Source organism: Vipera ursinii, assembly GCF_947247035.1.
Source record: "Vipera ursinii genome assembly, chromosome: 3".
In the NCBI taxonomy this organism is placed as follows: domain Eukaryota; kingdom Metazoa; phylum Chordata; class Lepidosauria; order Squamata; family Viperidae; genus Vipera; species Vipera ursinii.
Genome location: NC_139516.1, coordinates 25,020,584 through 25,045,102, shown reverse-complemented (window position 1 = coordinate 25,045,102; position 24,519 = coordinate 25,020,584). Strand labels below are relative to the sequence as shown.

General features: G+C 42.1%; 1 protein-coding gene across 5 annotated transcripts in view; it reads left to right on the top strand.

The window, feature by feature from the left end:
* Window positions 1-24,519, top strand: part of PLCG1 (phospholipase C gamma 1) — a 97,398-nt gene that overhangs the window by 30,203 nt on the left and 42,676 nt on the right. For 2 of the 5 annotated variants that reach the window (XR_014492022.1, XM_083358795.1), the window contains exons 2-13: window positions 3,820-3,972; window positions 5,272-5,365; window positions 5,588-5,635; window positions 6,188-6,211; window positions 18,154-18,238; window positions 19,195-19,278; window positions 19,635-19,657; window positions 20,407-20,479; window positions 20,939-21,040; window positions 22,359-22,477; window positions 23,291-23,376; window positions 23,982-24,102. Coding sequence is in view for 4 of the 5 variants with exons in the window: in XM_083358795.1 (XP_083214921.1) it covers window positions 3,820-3,972; window positions 5,272-5,365; window positions 5,588-5,635; window positions 6,188-6,211; window positions 18,154-18,238; window positions 19,195-19,278; window positions 19,635-19,657; window positions 20,407-20,479; window positions 20,939-21,040; window positions 22,359-22,477; window positions 23,291-23,376; window positions 23,982-24,102 (1,012 nt within the window). In the remaining variant the exon portion in view is untranslated. The remainder of the gene's footprint in view (window positions 1-3,819; window positions 3,973-5,271; window positions 5,366-5,587; window positions 5,636-6,187; window positions 6,212-18,153; window positions 18,239-19,194; window positions 19,279-19,634; window positions 19,658-20,406; window positions 20,480-20,938; window positions 21,041-22,358; window positions 22,478-23,290; window positions 23,377-23,981; window positions 24,103-24,519) is intronic. The other 3 variants (XM_083358796.1, XM_083358798.1, XM_083358797.1) reach the window with 3 other exon arrangements.

Genomic DNA, 24,519 nt, shown 5'->3' with positions numbered 1-24,519 from the left:
TTTTAAGAAACCAAACAAAACCGTCATACTCTAAAGTAGAAAATAAATACTATGGTACACTCTTCTCTTTCAGGAAAAGAAGTTATATTTAAACTCCTACTTTCTGTAACATGCTAAAAACAAACACTAAACAACATTTGCATTTCCAAAATGTGTTAGTGTACTCTTATTTATAAATTTAATTCTGCAATATAACTAGTGCAATGATTTCTTATAGATCCTAACCTTCTGTCAAAGGTCTCAGATGGGACTAGTCAGGCTTGGAGTGCCTTAATAAGCCTACAAGGACCTAACCAAATATTGGGATGTAACTGACCTCTTGTAACTCACTGCAGATCCCTTTGGAGCTTCCAAAAAGATGTGGCATCTCCTACTTTGCCCCTCAACAACCACACCAAGCGGTTGGGCGGAAAAAAGTGATTAGCCTAAAGTCACCCAATAAGCTTCTATACCTCAGAATAGACTTGAACCTGTGTTTGCCTGGTGCCAGTCTAACACTTTCATCACTACATGATTCTGTCTGTATTCATGAAAGACTGCAACTCCGAGATAAATTATTTACTTGGAAAAGATAGCAAGGAACGAGAATTGTCTTCTCAATCACCAGAAGCAAGCTAGATTGCTTCCTAATTATTTCCTCTTGGTTAGATGGAGCCCCTGAGATTGTGAGAAATTAATGCTGAAAATTTGAGTTCCAATGAAAAGTTATAATAAGGAAAAATATGGATCCTTGAAACCTAATGAACTGTAAGATTATTTGTAATCTAACTCAGTCTTGAATGCAAGATACAAAGCAGGAGTCACTGCATACTGAACATTTTTGAATGGTCATTGAAAACAAGCAAAAGAAAAATGTTAGCTCAAGGAGATAAGAAAAACCAATTTGGATCAGAATAGAAAAAAGTGGTTCATTTATTGACCATTCGAAGTTAACAATGGCACTGAAAAATGCCATGATCATTTTTCACACTTGTGACCATTGCAACATTCCCACAATCACGGGATCAAAACTTAGACACTTAACAATTGACTCACATTTATGACAGTTGCAGTGTCCCGGGGTCATGTGCTCACCTTTTGCGACCTACTTACAAGCAAAGTCAATGGGGAAGGCAGATTCACTTAACAACCATGTTACTAACTTAACATCTGCACTGATTCACTTAACAACTATGGCAATAAAGGTCATAAAATGGGGCAAAACTCACTTAACAAATGTCTCGCTTAACAACAAAAATTTTGGGCTCAATTGCGGCTGTAAGTTGAGGACTACCTGTATTCAGTTCTTGAGTTTCACTTCCCAGAAAAGGATCAGTTTTCTAAATTGTTCCAGAGACAAAATGGCCAAGGTGTAAAGGTTCATTACAGTCCAGGAGATGGAGAATCTATGGATAGGTGAACATCTGGGAGGGCTGAGGGAAGTGATTCCTCTTTAGGAAGCAAAAGGTGGTTGAGCTTCTTCTATAGCAGAAAAGGACACTATGTTGTGTGTTTCATCAGCTTTGGTTCCTCTTTCCTGCCTTTCACATTTTTCCCATACTATTCGTCAACTTTCATTAAGTTTTATCATGCTGGATTTAAGTAAATCTAGAATTCATTTTATTTAATCTTCTTGTTACTTTGCTGAACGTAAATGCATGGAGTTGCTTCATGTAGCAATAAACCAAATTTTCATATTGGAATTTGGGATAGGAGGCCAAGGAAGACTATCTCTGGGCTAGAAATTGTATAGCGTATGTATATGAGTTGCAGTTACTTAAATGTGTAGATATTTAGTCTAAATGCAAACATATAATCAACAATATCCACTGCGAGGTAAAAGTGCAAACTTGCATTTGTTCATTGAACTTGCATTTGTTCATATAGCAAACAAAGAAACCAAGGTTTGACTTCTCTGTTACTTTCATAAAACTAGTCCCCTCCTCCTCCCCCCCCCCCACTTTTGTTCCTAGGAGACTTTTAAAAATTATCTGCTACTGATGTTTCTTTTCTTTTTTTCTAGTGAAAATATTCGTTGCTATCAGTTTGGGATTTGCCACAGTGACCTCTAGTGGTGCCAGGATTGTTCATGTACAGGTTTTTTTTCTTAGCATTTTCCTGCAAGTGCAGGGTGTCAGAATCCATTTATACCACATTCATAAATGTATGTTTAAAACATTATCCCCCCCCCATATGGATTCTGCCATCTCCCGAGGAAGGAGGAGCATATGTGGATTCAGCCTGCCTTAGGTTATTTCAAAGGCCAAGGGAACCTTTTGAACTGGGGGGATCAAAAGAGAGCGTTAGAGAAGAAGGTATCTGGCTTGTGTTTTCTTTTAATTCTGGAGAGGAAGAAGGCAATAACCATAAAGATTCGAAGTTCCTTTTTTTTTCCCATGAAAGGGATGACACGAAGTAGAAGGATGGGGGCTGACCAAATGGGGTTGAGGGAAGGGGGGTTGAACCGGGTACCCTTTATAAAATTTCAATTTGTAAAACAATACTAAGTCCTGTCTTGTATTCCCACAACCAAGCATGTCCTAGTAAAGATTCCTTTTGGACTCGAACTGACTCCAAGAGTTTTTATCTTCCTAAGACGTGGTTTGGGGTGGATCCTGACACAGGGTCTGCTTTTTAGCCAAATCCACATGAAAGCTTGCTGGGTGACTTTGGGTCAGTCACTATCTCTCAGCCAATGATGTTAATTGCTCACTGCAGTTTATAATTACAATTACTTGGAATGAATTATAATTCAGATAGGAATTTCAGGATAGATTTTAGATTCAAGATAGGGACCTCAGTAGAGAAAATAGTTTTGAGTTATATGAATGAATTGAATTCATCAGCACTGTAACTTTAGCCTAGATAATTTTTTGTTGTTTTGGCCCAACATTATTTACAGTTCATTCTTCTTGAGTATCCTGCTTTTTTTTACTCGGTCATATTTATTGTATGACTTACATCTGCATACTTTGCTGTGCCAGAAATTAAATATATCTTAGAAATGTTTGTTTGCAAATCCTTCCTTGATTGGTTATGTACTTGTCTAGCCATTGACTCTTAGTTGTCACATAGATAGATTTTCTCCGTCATGAGCCGTCCCTAACTTGGTCTTTCAGGCCTTCCAGTGGTATACCCATCACCACTGTAGTTGAGTTCACCCACCTTGCTTTTGGTCATCCTCTCCTTCCCTTTCCTGTTACCTTTCCCAGATTAGAGCCTTCTCCAGAAATCTAGGTCTTTGCTAAATGTGTATGAAGTAGGATAATTTAAGCCTGGTTATTTCCGCCTTGAGTGACAAGTTGATTTGGTGAACAATCCATTTGATTGTTTTACTTGTCTGTCCGCAGAATTCTCAGGAGTTTTTTCCATCACCAAAGTTCAAAAGAGTCAGTAGTCTTCCTATCCTGCTTCTTTAAAGTCCATAGAGTGTCATGCAAGTCCTTACTACCACCCCAAAGTTCATAAAGTAATGAAATGTCTTAAATGTTGATCATAGAACTCGGATAAATATGAATCTGGGATTATACTTTAAATGCTTTAATTGGAAAGCAGCATTTAATACACATATCTTACAAAGAGGAAGGGTAATTCAGGTGGAGATCTCTCCTCCAGCAAAAAAAAAGTCCCAGTATCTAATGTTTTAGAAGTGAGGCAACAGTAAACTTAATATTGCAAATAGAAGACCATGTTTTGTAACTGCATGATATTGTCAGATAATGTTGTTTATCAGTGTTTATCAAGCTGTGGCACTTCCCATTGTGCTTTCAGCTACAAAGTACTTTTGTTCTTAATTTTGTTCCAGTTCAACCCCCTTTCCTCTTATTATTCTTTTAACAGTTGATATTCGTGAAATCCAAGAAATTCGTCAGGGAAAGAACTCCAGAGATTTTGACCGATACCAGGAAGATTCTTGTTTCCGCCCAGAACAGTCTCACTGCTTTGTCATCCTTTATGGCATGGAATTCAGATTAAAAACACTCAGTTTGCAAGGTTAGATGTCTTTTACTTTGTCACTGTGGGTAGATCAAACCGATGAAATGACACTACAGTCCAATTTTTGTTGCAGCTTTTGAATGCCAGCAACACCATTGCTATTCATCTCCTTTTTAAAACAAGACTTGGCTTAGAACAGTAGAGAGGAACAAATGAGCAAAAATGATTCTAGAATTGCTAACAGCTGCTAGGACTGAGAGCTATTGCCAGTTCTTGAACCACAGTCTTCTGAGCACATGGACATTCTCCTTTAATTCTATGACTAGCTGTGGTGCAAGTATTGGCTTACTCTCTTATGGTTTCAAAAGTTAAATAGAGTCTTAAATGTTGTTTTCCCCTCTCCAAATTCTAGAAAGTATACAGATCTTCCTGTATACCTTCTAATATTTGGAAATGGGGGGGTAGTTTCTAAGGTAAAGATAAAGAGAAATCTCATTGTTCAATACGGATCGTGTTCTGCTCACTTCCCTTTGTTGAGGATAATTCTTCAAAAGGCATTAATCATAGGGCAAGATTCTGGATTTGTGCAGAATCTGGGGTGCCTAACCCTCAACTCATACTATGTGCCCTATGCAGGGCTTTTTTTCTCATAGAACGCTCACAATGGAGTTCCGGCACCGTTTTTGGATGGAACCTTGTAGGGTAGGCAAGACAGGTTGTATGGCATGTGTGAGTTCTGGCACCTTTTTCTTTTACAAAAAAAGCACTGGCCCTATGGCTACACAAGCAGTGAATAGACTGACTGGAATAGTGAATGTGGCATGAAACAATTAAGCAAACATGTTACTATATGCCATATTCTGAATAAGAGCAATCAATCTGCATCCTTATTATGCTACTGTAGGATAGTTGTTTGAACTGGCTGATAGACATATCTTTAAATGATTGTTAGCTTTTATAGCATGGCACTAGCCTGTCTGTTGACATTCGGCTATGCTAAAGAGTAAGTTTTGGCATGCACATTTATGGCCTGAAAAGATGAAAAAAGAACTAACTTGATTACTGAAGTTCCCTGGAGATCCTTCTTGTTTGCCATATGGGATTTGCCTCAGAAGATAACAAACATGTTTCTTCCTTACTTAGCAAGCATAATGAATTGAATGTTAAACGTTGAAATAATGTGATTGTTCCTCCTTAAACACTGGTTTTATAGCTATTATAATTTGTAAATCTCAAAATTGATGGGGTTAGTTTCCGTCTATTGGAAACCAGCTGCAAAGTGACTTCCTTCTTGGATACAGGGGTCAGTGCCTGTGTCATGTCTTGACAGGCTTGGTTTGTTCTTTATTTTCACAGCCACTTCCGAAGATGAAGTCAACATGTGGATCAAAGGGTTGAAATGGCTTGTGGCAGATACTCTAAAAGCTGCTACTCCATTGCAAATTGAAAGGTAAGAAAACAATTTGGAACAGAAGGACCATTTCAAGCACAGGGCATACTATATATTGATTTCACTGCCTCTCCTTCATTTCCAGCATGTGTATTAAAACCCATGCTTCCTTTCATAACATTTCAAACATACATAATCTGCAAGATTTGGGGGATTCTTAAAGAGGAAGATTTTGTGATTCACTGACATATTTACAAATATTTCAAAACTGTTTACTTTTAGGTGGCTTCGAAAACAGTTCTACTTTGTCGACCGCAACAGAGAGGATAGGTAAATAGAAAGCTACTGTTATACGTTATGAGATGTGATGTATTTGAGTAAGAAAAGAGAGTATACAAGTCTAAAAATTAGTTTTCTGTTTAATTTAATTGAAAAATGAATTTGGATGATTAGAACACTAGTATAATTCAAGCAGGAATAGTGCCTATTCCTAGCAGAAAGTAACATTTTAATTAAGTAAAAATATGCCTCTTGATTAATAGAGAAGTAACATTTTCCACTGTATGTGAATGTAAATTGTGTGTGTGTGTGTGTGCGCGCGCGCGCATAAATATAAGTGCTTGGAAAAAAATTGCAGACAACAATCAATAATTGTTTTTGAAAAATGCAAAAGTGCTTCAACTAAAATGATTTCTGCAACAACAGAAAACTTAGAATACTATTCTGGGAATATTTTTGTCTGCATATAAATGTATGTAAGTTAATTGATAGATGGAGAGACTAATACTTGAATTAATAATTAATTATTTTTTTAACTGTAATTCTGATGTACTCTATAATTTAATGCAAAGGTGGTTTATCTTCTTGACATCCACATATTAGGATGAATGAGCTTGGACATCAAAGGTGAATGATGGAGACCCGAACTTTTTTCTCTCTCCAAGAAAATGAAGGCAATTTGAAATAATATGTTCATTCCAATTTAATTTTAAAAATGCATTTAACTAGAAGTAACAACAGAACAAAATATCTGCATACCATGAGAAACAAAATCCCTTATCTTCTTAATAACAACAAATCTCAATGGGAATCTTATTAAGGAAGTTCAGGAGCTCCATATGAACATATGCTTTGCCATAAGCTGTCTAGAGATGGGCTATTCTGTATTACCTTTCTTCCCTCAAAAAAAATCAACATGTATAATGTGAAGTCTTTATTGTGGTCCCTCATATGTGTTCTTTCAACTTGATGTCACATGAGCCTCCCCACGTGACAGTAGCACTTTTCTACAAAGTATTTCTAATAATTGCACAATTGCTGTCTGAGATTCAGAAACGTAGGCTTGTGTGCTGGAATTTCACTTTGGGTTCTTCCACAATAAATCCTCATATTTATTGGGTTTTCTAAATGTAATAAGTCTTTTGATGACTGGCAAAACTAGATCCTGGAGGGACATTCATTGTGGGGAATAACAATCTCTGATGTGTTTGTGTGATGTATTCACCTCCAAATGCATATTGACTGAATATATATTAATTTGACAATTCTTGAAAAAGTAAAAGAAAGGAACTTAAACTTGGATTATTTGATTGAGTTTAAAACAGAAATGTTGTTATCTCTTCCAACCCTTAATGGACTTCTGCTGACAAGCTTTTAAGGATTTATGTATAGGTAAGAGATGGGATAAGGGAAGAAGAGATCGTTTATTGTATTTTAACAGAAGTTTAACAGAAAGAGAAAGAAAGAATTGGTGTAGTGAAATGATGTAGGAATTAGAGTAGTAAGGTTCTAGATTTTCATCTTCTTCAAGAAGTGCATATAGTTTACTATACAGTAAGTAGCCCATAATGCAACACATCTCTTAAACAGCAAAGACTAGCAGATTGCTAGCAATAAATTTCAGTATTCACTTTTTTCATTCCTTTGGACTAAACCACAGTCATTGACCAACATGAGAAATCACATTGGGGAGTACTGAGGACATTTTAAGATGGATGTTTAAAACCTCACAGGGCAGTAGTAAAATCCAGCAGCTGATAAGTATTTTCTATGTGTTCTACATCCAGAGTCTGTTGCAGAACACGTGGCTGTGTATCTGAAAGATTGATTCATAAAAATTTAAAAGGGAGGATTCTGGGAATTGCAACATATTTCTGCATGATATGCTGGGATTATGAGCTGTTAGGTCATAGTCTTAGCACTTAGTTAGCACTTAGATAGCTTTTCCAGGATGATACATCCCTAGCTCTTCAGGCCTTTCTAAGTTACCTGTGACTGCTACAATTCTCTTTTCCTTCCAAGATTCATAGTATGATAAATAAACAGAGAAGATTCTGAGACGGAGAAAGTTGCTTAAGGTACCTTAGGGGAAGGCCAGCCTCAAGAGCAGCCTAGCAATTATGCACCTGTGGCTGAAATAGCCAAGGAACATTCAAGAATCTTGAAAGCAGCAGAAAATGAGGGGCTGGATCTAGGGCCTCTTCCCAGCCCTAGAGTGCTTGGTTCCCCCTGTTCTATTTTGTGATTTTTATTTCTACTGATTTCCTGCCCTGACAAGAGACATTAGCATGTTTGCAGAGTGTCTGGAAATCAAGACGGAGGCAGTCACAACATTAATAGAACACGGAGATGTAACACTGATCAGAGAAGTTTTCAACACATATACTAAGCCAGCCTGGTACCTAATGAACTTTTGTCATTTTTTCTAATTTCTATGTGTTCATAAAAAAGATTCCACTGTGTTTTCCTGTTCCCACTGTTCCCAGTTTGAGAGGAAAATAACCAAGATACAATGGACTTGCAAGTTTAACAATGACCCTTTTCCAAGAAAAATTAATGGGCTGCTTTTTGTATAAGGAGAACAATTAGATTATGAACAATTTAACAATCATAGACAATTTATTATAGGCTTTTAAATTCTGAATGGCACTTATCCTCTTTGTGTGAATGTATCTGCTTTTTTGTTGAAAGTTTCAGCTACAAAATCATCACTGGCCATTGAGATATCTTAGTGGTCTCCAACCTTTTTCATTATATAGGCCATTGTATGTTTAGCAAAAGTGGATGCTATTGCCTAAGTAAGCTGTTTAATAAGAAAACTAACATAGCTCATGGCTTGTAAGCCACCCAGAGTCACCTGGTTGAGTTGGTTAGCTATAGAAATTGAATGAATCAATTAATCAATCAAAATGACAGTCAAAACTGTGTCTCACAAGAGTAATTTTGCAACTATTTTCAATAACATAATATGCTCACAGAAAATCAAGAGTCTGGAAGCACCTTTTCTGATTAACAAATTTTATTAAAAGCCATAAGCTTTTGTGAGCTGCAATTTACTATGCACAATTTAAATTGTGGTGAGATAAGTGGAAAGGAAAAGGAAGATAGCTTGGTTATACGGATGCAAGTTACACAAGATATATTACAAGTAATTTATCTTTTGTTATATTTTATTAAAGTTACAATTAATATGAAAAATAATGCAAAGTAAAATACAAATAAAATGCAGAAAAGAAAAAATAGAAAAGGAAGAAAAGTATATAGTACAAAAAGAGAAATATATAAAGAAATGGTTTTTCCCTTTATTACAACAAGTATAAATAATTTTAGTAAGTTATGCCTCCTTTTAAAATGCAACAAATTCTGCCATGATCATTGGCGCCACATTCAGCAAAGTTACCTTCATTTCTTCCCCAGAAGTCCTTGATAATCAGTTAACTTATTAATTCATTGAGATTTTTTGAGATAACTGAACCCTTTTGATGTGTGTGTGTGTGTGAGTTCAATAATTTCTCAGTCTTTGTGAAGAGGAAGATTTCTTAAAAAGAAATCCTAATGTTTTATTTGACAATAGAATAGCTGCATCTAGTGTACATGTGTTTCCAAGGTCATCAAACTATTGAGGGAATTCTTCTTGAGAGGGCAGCTATAGTAAAATATACTGTCCAGTTAAAATCTATGAGAGTAATGTGTAACAAATTTGGCAATGAAAATTCAAAGTATGCCTCAGAACAGATTAGAATGGCTCAATTTGTCAATGTGTTTTTGCTTACGTGCAGTGCTTTCTACTGCTGCCTGTTGGCGTCAGTCTCTCTTTGCTTCCAGCCAAAGAGGGGAGGGAGAAATTGTGTCCTGGGAATCAAATTAACTATTCATACATATTTGACAGTGTGTTGCTAAAGCTTCCTTGCTATATTACACCTGCGCACCAGGCTTCTTTAAGAAATACTGAAGATATTTAGCACTTGCTAATTTGTGAAATGTTGGAAATCAAAACTGTTTCAGTGACATGTGCCAGCTTTGTGACCTTGAACCAGTCATTCTCTTTCCATTCGCCTCACAGGGTTGTTGTGGGGAAGACAGGAGGAAGGGGTCTTATATTCACTGCCTTGAATTGTTTATAATTGTTTATAAAATAATAAAAAAATAATGATAGAAAATAAATAAAATATTGCAGAGGTATATTACTGCGCTGAGCAGCCATGCTTGGCATTTAAGTGACATTGTGGACTGCCCACACCTGTTTATGGGGCAGGACCAAAAAGCAGGCAGAGCATGATGGAAAGGATTTCCATTTGTTACTGGACTCATTAAATACTGGCCTGTGTGGGTGTGGGTGTGGAGATGTATATAAATATGTATAAAACAGAGAAGATATTTTTTTTCTCACCCACTGAGATCTGGAAGTCATAAATGGGTTGTAGCCAAATTCCATTTCCTGACCTAATGACTGAGCTAATTGTTGGACTGTAAGGTTATATGTCTACAACATGCATTTCTCAGGAGTTCAGCCAAATTTGGGGGGAGGGGTTCCCCCTCCCTAAGTGGATTAATTCCAGCTATCTTGTTTTATTGTGGAAAGAGTTTTACAGTCTCTGTTCCTGGGTGGAGGAGACCGGCATTTCTTGGATGCCAGGAATACATGAGTTATTTGCCAACAGTTCATCATCTGCAATAGATTTGTTTTGGATTTCATCAGTCATTGGTGGACTGACAAATTGCAATATATTATAAGAACTCAGCAGCAGGCTTGCTCTGGGGCAGGGGTAGGCAACCTCGGCTCTTTTATGACTCATAGACTTCAACTCCCAGAATTCCTGAGTCAGCTGACTCAGGAATTCTGGGAGTTGAAGTCCATGAGTCATAAAAGAGCCGAGGTTGCCTACCCCTGCTCTGGGGAAAAGAGGAACCCAGCAAGTGGTTCATTGCAGACTAGCACCTTATTCTGAAGCCTCCAGGCTCCCCTGCTTCCATGTTTCACGGTCACTACAATATTTGGTGTGGTTATGGGATGTGTACTCCAAGCAGACATGAAAATTGCAATTTTTCAGAAGAATGGTTTTGATTATTGTATTCCAGTATAACATTTGGGGAATAAATTAAGTCAGTTGATGATCAGAACATAAAAAAGTTGTAGTGCTATATCATGTAGTATAGGAGTGATAAACCTACTACTGTTATTGGATCTCAGCCAAACAATTGTGCAATTTAATTTTCAAGAAGCCTCTTATACATTGCTTCCATAACAGTGGCTAGAGTCAGCAAGGTATGATTTTGATCTAACATTTCATTTTGTCCCTCCTTTTTCATCCTTTCTGTAATGATTCTGTTTCACCATTTCTTCAGTATTATGTAACTTTTATCCGGCAAATTAGCCATAGCAAATTGTCCCGTGGCAAGTTGGCTGTGGTGAGCTGGCCACAATGAGTTGTCTGTGGCATGTTGGCCATGGCAAGCTGGCCTAGGTGAGTTGGCGGTGGTGAGTTGTCTTGGACCTGCCTAGGCCTGTTTGATGACCCCTCATGAATAATATTGCAATTTAAGAGTACTTCCTTAAGTGCTGCAAATTGCAAGGGAAGATCAATCATGGAAGATAATTGGTTTTCAGGGATGTCACTCCACTGTTAATGATTTTCACGTTGATAAGCAAAGATTGAACCTCAGAAGCTATTGCTAAGCACATTGATTTGTGCTTTAGATTGTAAGCCGCCCTGAGTCTTTGGAGAAGGGCGGAATATAAATGGGATTAAAAACAAAAAGCACAATTAAAATCAAGAAACACATTCTTTCTTGATAAAAGTCAAGAAGCAATTTATTACAGTATAGTGATGATAATATTATCTGTTCAGTCAAGTCAGACTCTTGGTGATTTCATGGGGCAGGTCTCCCCACATCTTCCAATCTGCACTATTGAGTTTTCCTATGCTCTGGCTGATGTGAAGCTTTAATAGTGTTCAGCCACTGTGTTCTTTGACAGCCAGGTTTTCTTTTACCACTGACTCTTCCAAACGTAATTGCTTTCTCCAGTGACATGGCCAAAGTAAATGAGATGCAGTTTTGTGATTTTGCCTTCTAGTGACATGTCTGGTGTTATGCACTACAGTATTTGCTTGTCACCTTTGCTTCCTAAGGAATATGCAGGCAGGAGACTTCTCCAGCCCCACAGCTCAAATGAGTTGATTTTCTTCCTCTCTTGCTTTTTTAAAGTCCATACAGTATAGTACATTTGTATTATTTGAAGGAGACCCATTTCTCAAGTAATTTATGAATTTGAAGAAAGCAAATCTCCTTTTCTACAGCTTTTTTTTTTCCCGGCTCCAAAGATGGCGGACGCGCTGGGGAGAGCTCCGTAGCCCCCAACGGTAAGGCGTCCCCCCAGGAGCCCCCCAGGGATGTCAGCGGACCCCTGGGGTGGGGCCAGAAATTCGGGCAGATGAGCTGGGCAATGGTGCCGCCCGCTGCCTCCCGAAACAGCTGCAGGGGTGCCGGGACATCTCCGCCTCGCCGCCTGGGCCGTTGGCAACCGTTATAAACGGGGGCCAGCGCCTCTGCCCTGTCTCTACCGCTGTTCATGCTGCCGGGCAGGGGCGGCGTCTCCGCGGATCAGCTGTGCGGCGGAGGCGCCGGCGGCGAGGACTACAGCGGCGACTACAGCGGCGACGGCGACAACTCCCCAGCTCCAGTTCGGTCGCCTATTCGGGGAGCCGGCAGCCACGATGGCAGTGGCGGCAGGGCTTCCCCAGGCCCGCCCCCTGGCCCTTGGCAGGCATCCAGGAGGGGCCGGAGGCTCTGCTCTGCCCCGGCCCCCTGATCGGCTCCCGGGCGGCAGCGGCGTCTCCGCGGATCAGCTGTGCGGCGGAGGCGCCGGCGGCGAGGATGACAGCGGCGGCGGCGACTCTTCTTTCCCAGTCTGGTCGCCTATTCAGGGAACCGGCAGCGGCGGTGGCGGCAGGGCGTCTCCAAGCCCGCCCCTGGACCACGACAACCATCGCAGCCATCCAGGGGAGGCCGGAGGCTCTGCTCTGCCCCGGCCCCCTGACCGGCTCCCGGGCGACGGCGGCGTCTCCAGGCGATGGGCGTAGATGCCGCGGACCAGCTGGATGGCGGAGGCGGCGGCATCTTCGTCGGCGTCAGCGGTGAAAGCTTCGCGGGCCCTGGTCCGCGATCCCCCACGATCCCGATCACCGGGCAAGGGCGGCGGAGACGCCGACGGCGAGGACGGCAGCGATGGCGGCGACGACTCTCCAGCCCCAGTCTGGTCGTCTATTCATGGAGCCAGGCAGCGACGGTGGCAGTGGCGGCGAGTCATCACCGGCCCGCCCCTAAGCCACCACAACCATTACAGCCATCCAAGAGGGGCCAACATCTCTGCCCTGCCCCGACCCCCCCACCTGTTCGACTCCGGCGGCGTCCCCAAGCGACCAACGGAGGCGCCGCGGACCAGCTGGGTAACGGAGGCAGCGGCATCGTCGGCAACGGCGACGGCGAGAACCCCGCAGGGCCCTAGCCTATCATCTCCCCACGGGCCTGAACACCGGCGGGGGCAGTGGCGATGGGGCGCCTCTAACCCGCCCCTGAGCCGCTGCAACTGCTGCAGCCATCCGGAGTGGGGCCGGTGCTTCCACCCTCGGCTCCCTATTATGCCTCCCTGGGCAACAGCGGCACCTGGGATGATCAGGAAAGACCCCGCGGATCAAATGGATCAGCTAGGCGGCGGAAGAGACAGCCGCAGCAACCGCCCTGAGCAGGACCGGAGTCGTTACCCTGCTTCGACCTCCTGGCCTGCTCCTGAACAACGGCGGCATCTCCCTGGGATCAAGGAGATGCCGCAGACCGGCTATGCGGACCCGATCGACCACCACCGAGGGGCCTTTGACAGCGGCGCTAAGCTTCTCCAGGCCCCGGTCAACCAACTCACCGAAAACCCCTCGACGGCAGCACCACTAGATGCGGCGTGGCGTCCCCGGCCCGCACCCTAGGTGCCGACGGTATCTCCGTGCCGATCAACACCCCTAAAGACGCCAGGATGCAGCTGACCGTTGGAGATGACGGCGACTAGACCACCGAGGCCATCAACATCTGGCCTCCACCAGCTCCGAACCCCCTGCCCTCCCTCGCCCCACAGGACATGATGGGCCTGGGTGTAAGCCACGGTGGCAGAGTGGCCTGTCCTACACCTGCAGCCCCATAGAGGTGAGAGCTCTATGGGGTATGCTTCACCCAGAGTGGGTCCTGGGCCACCCCCAGAAGCAGAATCACAACCCATCGTGAGAGGATGGGGAGTGGCCTGCTTCTGGGGTTCACCCAACCAAGTGGCAGTGGTTGGATGACGGTCCAGATACCCACCTACCCGACTAGACCCTCCTTCTAATGCTCCACCCAGGGGACCGCCTTCCCAATGCTCCCCAATGCTCCCTATGCTTCTTCAATATTCTAGCATAGATCTACTCGCCCTCAGGAGTTCCCCCCTCTCCTGGGTTCGTCCTGCCTTCAATACATCAAACCTCGATGACGGGCCCGACCATTGGGCCTCTGAGAGATGGCCAGGCAGGGTCAGGGGCCTCCATCGCAAGACCAACAAGAGGCCCCTGGTTAAGTTTCTTTTTAAGTTTTTTGTCGGGTTAGGGAGGGGGGCGGGAAAAGAGTATGGCTGCTCGGGGAAGGCAGGCCTTCCGGGTACCATAACGCAGGCCAGGCCTACGACCATTCGCGATGGTGAGAAACGAGTACCAGTCGCCGACAATAACCAATGGCGTACTGATGAACATCCTATTCCCAGGATGGTGGGGAACGGCAGAAGGTGCACAAACAGAGGGCCGTATCGTCACCGGGAGTGTCATCTCCGCTCTGTACAAGCGGTGAGACGCTCCGACCCTCTGTACTTCCCCGGAGGACCCGGGAGCGAAGGTGTGCAGCCTCCTATGCTAAGGCTGGTCTACCTGAATGCCAGGTCCGTAGCTAACAAGGCACACCTTGTTCGTGACCTAGTGGAGAGCGAGCACGCGGACCTGGCTTGCATCACGGAAACCTGGCTGGGCCAAGAGGGTGGTGTCCCTCTGGTTGACCTCTGCCCGCCAGGTTTCCAGGTCCTGCACCAGCCTCGGACCCATGGGAGGGGCGGGGGAGTGGCAGTTATCATCAGGGAATCCCTTAGCCCGCGAGAGACCACCGTCCCTCAGATGGTCGGGTGTGAGTCTCTCCTACTGAGATACGGCCCGGGGGCGCAGTTGGGCCTGCTGCTGGCATACCTACCACCTAATCGTGCAGCGGCAGCCCTGCCCTAGCTACTCGATGTCCTCTCAGGGTTGGTGGTTGAATTCCCAAAACTCATGGTCTTGGGCGACTTTAACCTACCGTCCCTGGGAGGATCGTCCGATCTGGCTCGGGAGTTCATGGCTTCCATGGCGGCCATGGACCTGTCGCAAATAATTTCTGGACCGACTCATGAGAGAGGCCACACCCCAGACTTGGTGTTCTTGTCTGGACGGTGGCGCGATGATATCGGTGGGGGTGCCACGACTGTTACGCCCCTGTCATGGACCGATCATCACCTCCTGTGGCTAGACTTCCCCTTTGCCACCCCCCGCCGTGGGTGCACGGTGCCAACCAGATGGTACCGCCCTAGGCGCCTAATGGACCCTGATAGGTTCCAGGCAGCACTTGGGGACGCACATGCACTCCCTGCTCACAGCTCGGCGGATGCCTTAGTGGAAGCCTGGGAAAAGGCAGCCACTGAGGCTCTGAACCGAGTTGTACCCTTGCGGCCTCTGACCCGGCGCAGATCCCAGCGAGCCCCATGGTTCACCGCGGAGCTCCGGGAGATGAAGCGTCGGAGACGGGGCCTAGAGAGCCGTTGGAGATCCAGTCGATCCGAATCCGACCGATTGCGATTAAGAATCCTCACCAGGTCTTATCTCGCTGCGATAAGGGTGGCAAAATCCAACTACTTTTCCACCCTCATCGCGTCCGCAGATAATCGCCCGGCTGCCTTGTTCAGGGTGACTCGCTCCCTACTGAACCAAGAGGTGAGGGAGGAACCCTTGCAGGGTCGAGCCGAGGAATTCGGTCAATATCTGCTGGATAAAATTGCTCGGATTCGAACCGGCCTGGACTCCAACTGGGCTGAGCTGGAAGAACAAGGCATGGACAGTCTTGTCGACGTCATCTGGGAGGAATTTGATCCTGTGACTCCTAAGGAAGTGGACAGGATTATGAGGAGGTTGAGCTCCTCCACATGCTTACTGGACCCGTGCCCTTCCTGGCTGGCATATGCAGCTCGAGAGGGGACACGAGGCTGGTTCCTGGCGGTCATCTCCGCTTCTCTGAGTGAGGGTCACTTCCCCACCGCCTTGAAGGAGGCGGTGGTGAGACCTCTCCTCAAGAAGCCCACCTTGGACCCATCCTCATTGAATAACTTTCGTCCAGTCTCCAATCTTCGCTTCCTTACGAAGGTTGTTGAGAGCGTGGTGGCACACCAACTCCCTCAGATCCTGGATGAAGCGGTTTATCTAGACCCGTACCAATCGGGCTTCAGGCCGGGCTACAGCACGGAGACGGCATTGGTCGCTCTGATAAATGATCTCTGGAGAGCCCGGGACAGGGGCCATTCCTCTGTCCTAGTCTTATTAGACCTCTCGGCGGCTTTCGATACCATCGACCATGGTATCTTGCTGCGACGCCTCAGGGGACTGGGAGTGGGAGGCACGGTTCTGCGTTGGTTCTCCTCCTTTCTCCAGGGTCGCTCGCAGTCGGTGCTGGCAGGGGGACAGAGGTCGACCCCGAGGCCTCTCGCTTGCGGAGTCCCTCAGGGGTCGGTCCTCTCGCCTCTCCTGTTCAACATCTACATGAAACCGCTGGGCGAGATCATTCGCAGCTTTGGAGTAGGGTACCATCAGTATGCTGATGACACCCAGCTTTTCATCTCAACTCCAAACAACATCAGTGATGCCCTCGACGTGATGTCCCGCTGCCTGAAAGCGGTCCGGGAATGGATGGGGAGGAACAGGCTTCAACTGAACCCGGACAAGACTGAATGGCTGTACGTACCGGCAAGCCAGGATACTCAGAACATCCCATCCCTTAACATCGGGGACAAGTTACTACCCCCTGTTGATAGGGCCCGCAACCTGGGTGTCCTCCTAGACTCGCAGCTCTCCCTGGAAGATCACATAGGAGCTGTGACCAAGGGGGCCTTCTCCCGGGTTCGACTAGTTCGCCAATTACGGCCTTATCTGGACCTGGATGCCTTACGTACAGTCACCCATGCTCTTGTGACCTCTCGCCTAGACTACTGTAACGCTCTCTACATGGGGCTGCCCTTGAGATCCACTCGGAAGCTTCAACTGGTGCAAAGTGCAGCGGCACGGACACTCTTGGGAGCCTCCCGATACTCCCATATCACACCTCTCCTCCATGCGCTGCACTGGCTTCCAGTTGCCTTCCGTGTGAAGTTCAAGGTGCTAACAATGACATACAAAGCCCTACATGGCATGGGTCCGGACTACCTACGGGAGCACCTTCTGCCAATGTCAGCACCCCACCGTCCTGTGCGCTCCCACAGAGAGGGCCTCCTCAGGGTGCCACCGCTCAAGGAATGTCGGCTGGTGGCCCCCAGGGGGAGGGCATTCTCAGTGGGTGTGCCAGCCCTTTGGAACAGCTTACCAACCGAAATCCGGATGGCCCCCGACCTCCGCACCTTCCGGCGCGACTTAAAAACTTACCTGTTCCAGCAGTCCGGCCTGGCCTGATAGCTCTAATTGGGGTCCCAGTTTGTTTTTTACTATTGTTTTTTCACTATTGTTCATTCTGTATACCTACCTTATTCTGTACACCGCCCCGAGTCCCTCGGGAGAAGGGCGGTTTATAAAAACAAATAAATAAATAAATAAATAAATAAATATTGAGGAAAAAGAAGAAAAAACAAATGTTTATTTTGAAATAATTTCAATTGTTTGGAAAAGAACCACAACAATTATAGTGACTATTTCCTTTCACGTACTACAGTCTGAGACTGATGGTTTTAATAACTACTCCAGTATTTGTAATTTTGGAAGTACTTCGAGATAATCTCTTCTGTTTGGCCAAGTGTTGCTGATAGTTTTGACCTGTGATTTTCTTTCCATTCACTGATTAGCTTGAAGTGTTTTTTGTCCATTTTTAAGGGGAAAAAATCATAGGATTTTAGAAAACCGAAATATAATAAACTTAAATCTGACAGTTGTCACATCAGAACATCAGGAAAATGGAAGGAAGCTTGTTTTTTTAAAAAATCTAGTTTCCACAATGATCCCACAAAGCCAGAATATATGGAAGACTAACAGGCAAGGCCTCACAAGAGGCCAACACTGACCTCTTAACAGCTATTCTGAACTATGTCAGGAGGCTGACAGGTGCAGCATCTGAGGGGTGGAGTGGAGGAAATGCTTTTATCCTTTCATAATAATGCTTACCTTGTTTTATTATGTTTTCTATCTTTTAATCAATTGTGAGAATTTTAAAAGTTGCAGTGCATAACTACAGAAATATGCTCTCATTCATTTATTCTCTTTTTTTCTACCCCACTAATGTAGAATTTCTGCAAAAGACTTAAAAAATATGCTATCTCAAGTCAACTACCGTGTGCCCAACATGAGATTTCTAAGAGAGAGGTTATCAGTAAGTATTTGGTATTTTCTCCTTGTTTATATGTGCAGAGTTTTGATCTCATTGATAAAAGTTGCAGCTTGATATACTATTGTATGATTTTTTAAAAAAAATAATTAATTTGTTTTGTGTGTCATCAAGTTAGGGTTGATACCTGGTGACTGCCCTGGACTAGTCTGCAGTTTTCTTGGCAAATTCCAGAAATGGTTTGCCATTGCTTGCTTCCTAGGGCTGAGAAAGTGTGACTGGCCCAAGGCAGATTGATGCCTAAAGCAGGATTAGAACTTCTGGATGTCACATTTGGATTACAGATTGCTGTACCCTATGAATTTACCCATCTATTGAGACTGTTCTTGTTCTACTCAGATTAAGAACTTTATTGTTACTGATTATTTGAATCTAGAACCTTCTGCATTTATTTTTTGACTGTTAGATTTATAGCTTTCCTTCAAAAACTCATGGTGGGGTACAAAGAGCTGTCTCCTCTCATTTATCCCACAGTTAACAATATGAAGTAGGTATTGCTGGAGGACTAACTAGCTGTAAATCACCTAGTGAACTTCCTTTGCCAAGAGTGGGATTGAATCTGAATTTCCTTAGTTGTAATCCTAGTACCTTAAATACTGTTTCTTCTTTTTATTACTGAATAAACCAGTCTTTCCCAGTCTGGAATTCTGCATGTGTATGTTATCCTGAAATCTCAAATTGCTGAGCCTACATGGCGAAAGCAAGTTAAGGAAGATTGGGGAAAAGATGGTAAAAGACCCTGAAAATACATCTCTGCTTTGTACATTTAAGATGCATTATTAAAACACAAAAGTTCTTCCCTCCCCGTCTTTTAGAAAATGGTACAAGAAAAAAGCAGTGAGTGCTTTATTTGTCACAAGTGAGATAATTAATCACTCATATGTGACAGAATAATAGCCTATTTTAAGATTGTTGTTTGCTTGTTTTCTCTTTACTATCAGGATGTGGAGCAGAGAAATGGGGATATCACTTATGGACAATTTGTTCAACTGTACCAGAGCTTGATGTACAATGCACAGAAAGGAGTAAGATGCTTCTGATCTTAATTCTGATGACAATTGTTAAAGAACTAATAAAAGTATTATTCCACAGACTTTATTCTTGTCTTTCAGCAATATTTTCTTAGAGGTGGGTACTGTAGTGCACATTCACTCAACTTCATACACATTTTCACGTGCATATGCAAAAATCCATATATGCAAATTAATGATTGGACATAAGGAATCCCTGAAGGGTCTGTTCAGGACGTTTGTAAACTATACACTGGAAAATGGCTTTATTATTTCTGTGAGAAGCAGCATTGCAGTTCCTCTATTGAGGTCCGAAGTAGGATGCTTAAATTTAATAAGCACAATGACTGACTTTTGTTTCTTCTGTGTAGATGGCTGTTCCATTCTTAGAAAGGTAAACTGCTTTATTTCCTATTGGGGCTGGGATGGAAATTAAAATGGCTTGCAACTATGAGAATGTGCTAATTACTTAATTAGTCAAAGCACAGATTATGCATTCATAGTGTTCTATTAGTTCTCTACTTCACTGCACAGTATGGTATGGTTGTATATTGTTGTACTGATCTGTTTTGAAAATATTGTAAAATCTCAAATTCTGGGAAAAGAGCTGCTTTTTCTAATAATTTGGTGCCAGCCATTACAGAATTATGTCTGATAGCAAAATGCAACATTTATGCAAATTATTTTGCTTTTTTACCAATTGCTGTGATAACAAAGTTCAGCTTTTCTTCAGTATTCTTGAAAGTTCTGTGCTCTTTTTAATCAAATTTGCATTTGAAGTCTGTTATTTATTGATATCAAATGTATGTCTGATACTGTCTGGCCACAATCCTTTATACTGATATGTTCTTTGTCCCAATTTTCCCTGATAGAGTCAATGTAATGAGCTCTATCAATAGCCAAGCTTTATCTATTACTTTCACTGTCATATTAATTTTTTCATTGGCATTGTTTAAATATGACACTAATCCATAATGTGATTTATTTTTGGCATAACTTCACATGAGAATCCACCATTGCATCTTCGTGTTATGTATGAGAGTTATATGTAAACAGTATCTCTATATATTTAAGCTTGTTTGGTTTCAAGAAGTGGCAGCTGCCTTTTAACCCACCTGTCTTATCTTGCACTTTATCTTAAAGCAGTGGGGAGAGATCCGAATACAACAGAATTTCTCTGTCAGAGTTCCAGACATTTTTGCTAGAATACCAAATGGTAAGTTCATATCGTAGAAGGAACACACACACAGAGAGAGACAGAGAGAGAGAGAGAGGGAGTAAGAACCAAAATTTGATGCAGATAAAAGATTTGCTTAAGCTGAACTTGATTTCTGGTAATTAATGTGAATATGCCTATATTGTTTTCTTAGCAATCACTAAGAAATGGTTTGCCATTGCCTCTTTCAAGTGTTGCTCAATTACTCTGTGGAGTAGGACTGGTGTTTTCTGGTAGTCTCTCATGCAACTAGTTCAACACTGTTCAAGTTTTTTTAAATTACCCAAGGTCAGCTAGATGAAGTAACTTTCTATGGACTTAACTTAGATATCAGTCATAAAATTTAAAAATATGATTGTATATACAGTATATATATGTATGTATGTAAGTATGTATGTATTTACTTACTTTAGAATATCTGGCTTCTAAAACTCCACCTTTCTCCATCCTCATATACAGGAGCTTTGGGCTGCAGACCTTTCCGTGGTGCAAGATTTTATGTTTACTTTCTTGTCAGATCCACTGAGAGTAATTGAAGAACCTTATTTTTCTTCAGATGAGGTAAGACTCAAGAATCTCACTGAAAAAAATAGAACAGGAATGATAGAGGCAGCTGGCTTTACAATTCCCAAGTCATTGATATCAGAGTTCTCTACACTACACTGTAGTGAGTAATGCTACAAGGTACCATAAAGGTCAGTTCCATACATGGCAGGAAAGGAACACTGTAGCAAGTTATCTTTCCTCTTTTCTGTAGATCTTTTCTTGCAGTTTAAAATATTAAATAAGTTGCAACTTTGCCTTTTCTAAGAAGGGAGCTAAGACTTCTCATTGGTAATTGCTGGAATTATATTTGATTGGTTGTAATAATACTGGGCAATTATGTAGTCCTAGAAATTATAAGTAAGGATAATTAGATTGAGTTGGAACATAGATAATTATATAGAAAGCATGCAGTTGATTGCGGGTTTGTTGTTTTCTAGACCTAATACAAAGTTCTAGTGTTAGCATGGAATGTTATTTCAGAAACAATCTTATCATTTTTAGAGTATTCTCCAGTATAGGATCTGCCTAAATAAATCAAGGATTTCTTAAGCAATTGGCCGTTGGTCAGCATACTTTTAAGTTTGAAACAAAGTAGGATTTATTTGTTCCAGACAGTTTTTAAGGCACTGGTGAATTTGTTGTCATCCTGCATGCTTACTCTCTCGTACCTCCTCTTTCTGTGGGAGATGGACTGTTTAGAAATAGGAAATATAAATAAAATAAACAGGTAAATATAAAACTGCTGGGTGAGGTCATCTGCTACTTTGAGGTTTTATCTTTCGACTTGGAACCAGCAAATAATGCTGTCAAGGTTTTGCATGGACGTTATGAGTTTGGATGGGGAGAACCTCCAACTCATTACCACCAACACCTAGTGACTGTAGGTGTTTCAACCGTCCAGATTTGAGTATATTTCCTCTGACCTTGAATGGGGTTACACTTCCCCTTTCAAGGTTGGTATGCAGTTGTGGCTATGAAGGCATTTGCATAACTTCGTCCAGTGAGCCAGTTGTGTCCTTTCCTAAATTGGGAGGGTCATTCAAATAATCACTCATGCCCTAGTCACTTCACAACTTGATTACTGCAGTGCTGTCTACATGGAACTGATCTTGAAAACTACCCAGAAACTTCATCTCATCTATGTCAGACTTCCTCAATCACTCCCTTCCAGTATTGTAATTTAGCATGTTTTCCAAGTTATGAGAGCAGTAATCCAATATATCTGGGGAGAATCAAATTGAGAAGGTCTGAAAAAATATCTGAGATTTGGGGGTTTAATGTTCCATCTTTCACCTCCCATCCCCACCCCCCAATTTTTCCCCTTTTTATACAGTTTCTCACCTTCCTGTTTTCCAAAGAGAACAGCATCTGGAACTCTGAGTTTGATGTCATACGCCCAGAGGACTTGAACAACCCCTTGTCCCATTATTGGATCTCATCCTCTCATAACACGTAATGGAAAAATGGGTTTCTCTTGCTAATAATTTCTCCTATTTGTAATTTGCTTTGAGAAGAGAGCATTAAACAGTATGAACAGCACCTTCTGGGATAACAATGCAGTTCTTGGAATACACTGTCTTACATCTCTTCAAATCATAGAATAGAATTATTTTATTGTCACTTTAAATGTACACTAATTGGCTTACATTAAAATGAAATTTCGTTGCATTCAGCTCTAAAGGGTTACCTTTTCTAATATACACTACATAAATCAATAAATACAGAATTATGCATATACCTACATATATGACAGAGCGAAACAACAGTCTAGTTCGAGTTATGCATACATGTGCATGGCAAGAAAAACAAATCTTGCGAGTTTACCAGATGGATGGCATAGGGAACAAAGCTATTACATGAGTTGCCTGTTCGAGTTTTGCTTTCCATTAATAGCAGCAGTCAACACTTGACTCAGTAATTTTTGGATTTCTAGATGAAGAGAATCCTGATATGCACAATGAAATAAATACACCTTGTTATGTTATTTCAAACTTTTTGAAGGAAGAGGAATTTTTGGATTGGAGCAGTGTGGGGCTAGGATGACTGTAAACATCTAATGTTACCCCAGTATACCATGGAGAGGAATCTTTGAGCAGTTGAGAGAGAGAAATCTGGGTCAGAGACTAGTGCACTCTGATTGGATAGTGTACATGAAAAAGTTGCTGATCAGTTCTTTGTTGCATTTGAGCTACTGCTTTATCTTTTTGATATTCTGATAATCCAACCCGACTTGCTTTTATGTTCATAACTGCCCCTTCATCATAGATACTTGACAGGAGATCAGTTCTCAAGTGAGTCTTCCTTGGAAGCCTATGCTCGTTGCCTGCGCATGGGATGCCGCTGTATTGAACGTGAGTGCTGATCTCTTCTCATTTTCTTTCCTTATCTGCCTAAAAGATCAGGAAAAGTTCATCTCATACTAAGCATAAAAAAAATTGCACATCGATCAAGCATGGAGTGGAATGTACACTCTACACACTGAATATTCCAGTTAAAAGGATCAGATTGCAAGAGATATGAAAGTGTCTACTTGGAATTTTGTGGCAGGTTAAAATAGATTATATTGAGCCAGATGGATAGTCAAAAATAAAGGCAGTTACAAATACACCTTGCCCAGAATTCTTTGATCAGAAACTCTGAAGGGAAGGTTTGCTTGTGACCTTGAAATAAAAGGCAGTACTTTAGTGCCATGGAACTAGGGGTATTATCAACGCATTACAGGTTACTTTCCCACCCAAATCTGTTTTGAAATGCTTCCTTTGTGGTATCACTTTCACTCCAGAAAAATAAGGAAAACATTTTCATTGAAATGTGTTCTATCTGGATTGTTAGGTGACAAGCAACTATTTATACTTGTCTTTGGATGCAGCTTAATTTTATCTAAGATAATTAATTCCAGTATTAATTTAAGTTGTATTGATGATCTTTTAATGATCTTTTAATTATACTTTAAAAGTTGATTGCTGGGATGGTCCTGATGGGATGCCTGTGATTTATCATGGACACACATTAACTACAAAAATTAAGTTTTCTGATGTCCTCACCACCATTAAGGAGCATGCTTTTGTAACTTCTGAGTAAGTAAAACATCAGTTGTGAAACCATATTCTTTGGATATTTTTGCCTTTCCCTAGCTCAGATGCTTGCCCCTAAAGACTTACTTTATGGCACCTCATACAAAGTCTACAAAGTATTGTTTCAGTGCTAGGCTGGAACATATGTATGTGAAGTAAGATGTTGCACTGGCATGATAGCAGATAGTATAGTAATTTTTTGCAAATGGTTATCATATACAGTGTGTGTGTGTGTGTGTGTGTATGTGTGTATGTATCAGCATCAAGAATGGAGGATTCTATAAAACTTTCAATTTGAGACACACTGAATTTATTTAAGCAATAATTTACATTTTTTTAAAAATAGAGCATATATACATTTTTATAATCAAGAATATAATATTAGAGTTGTGTATACTATTGAAATTATGTCTCTAGCAA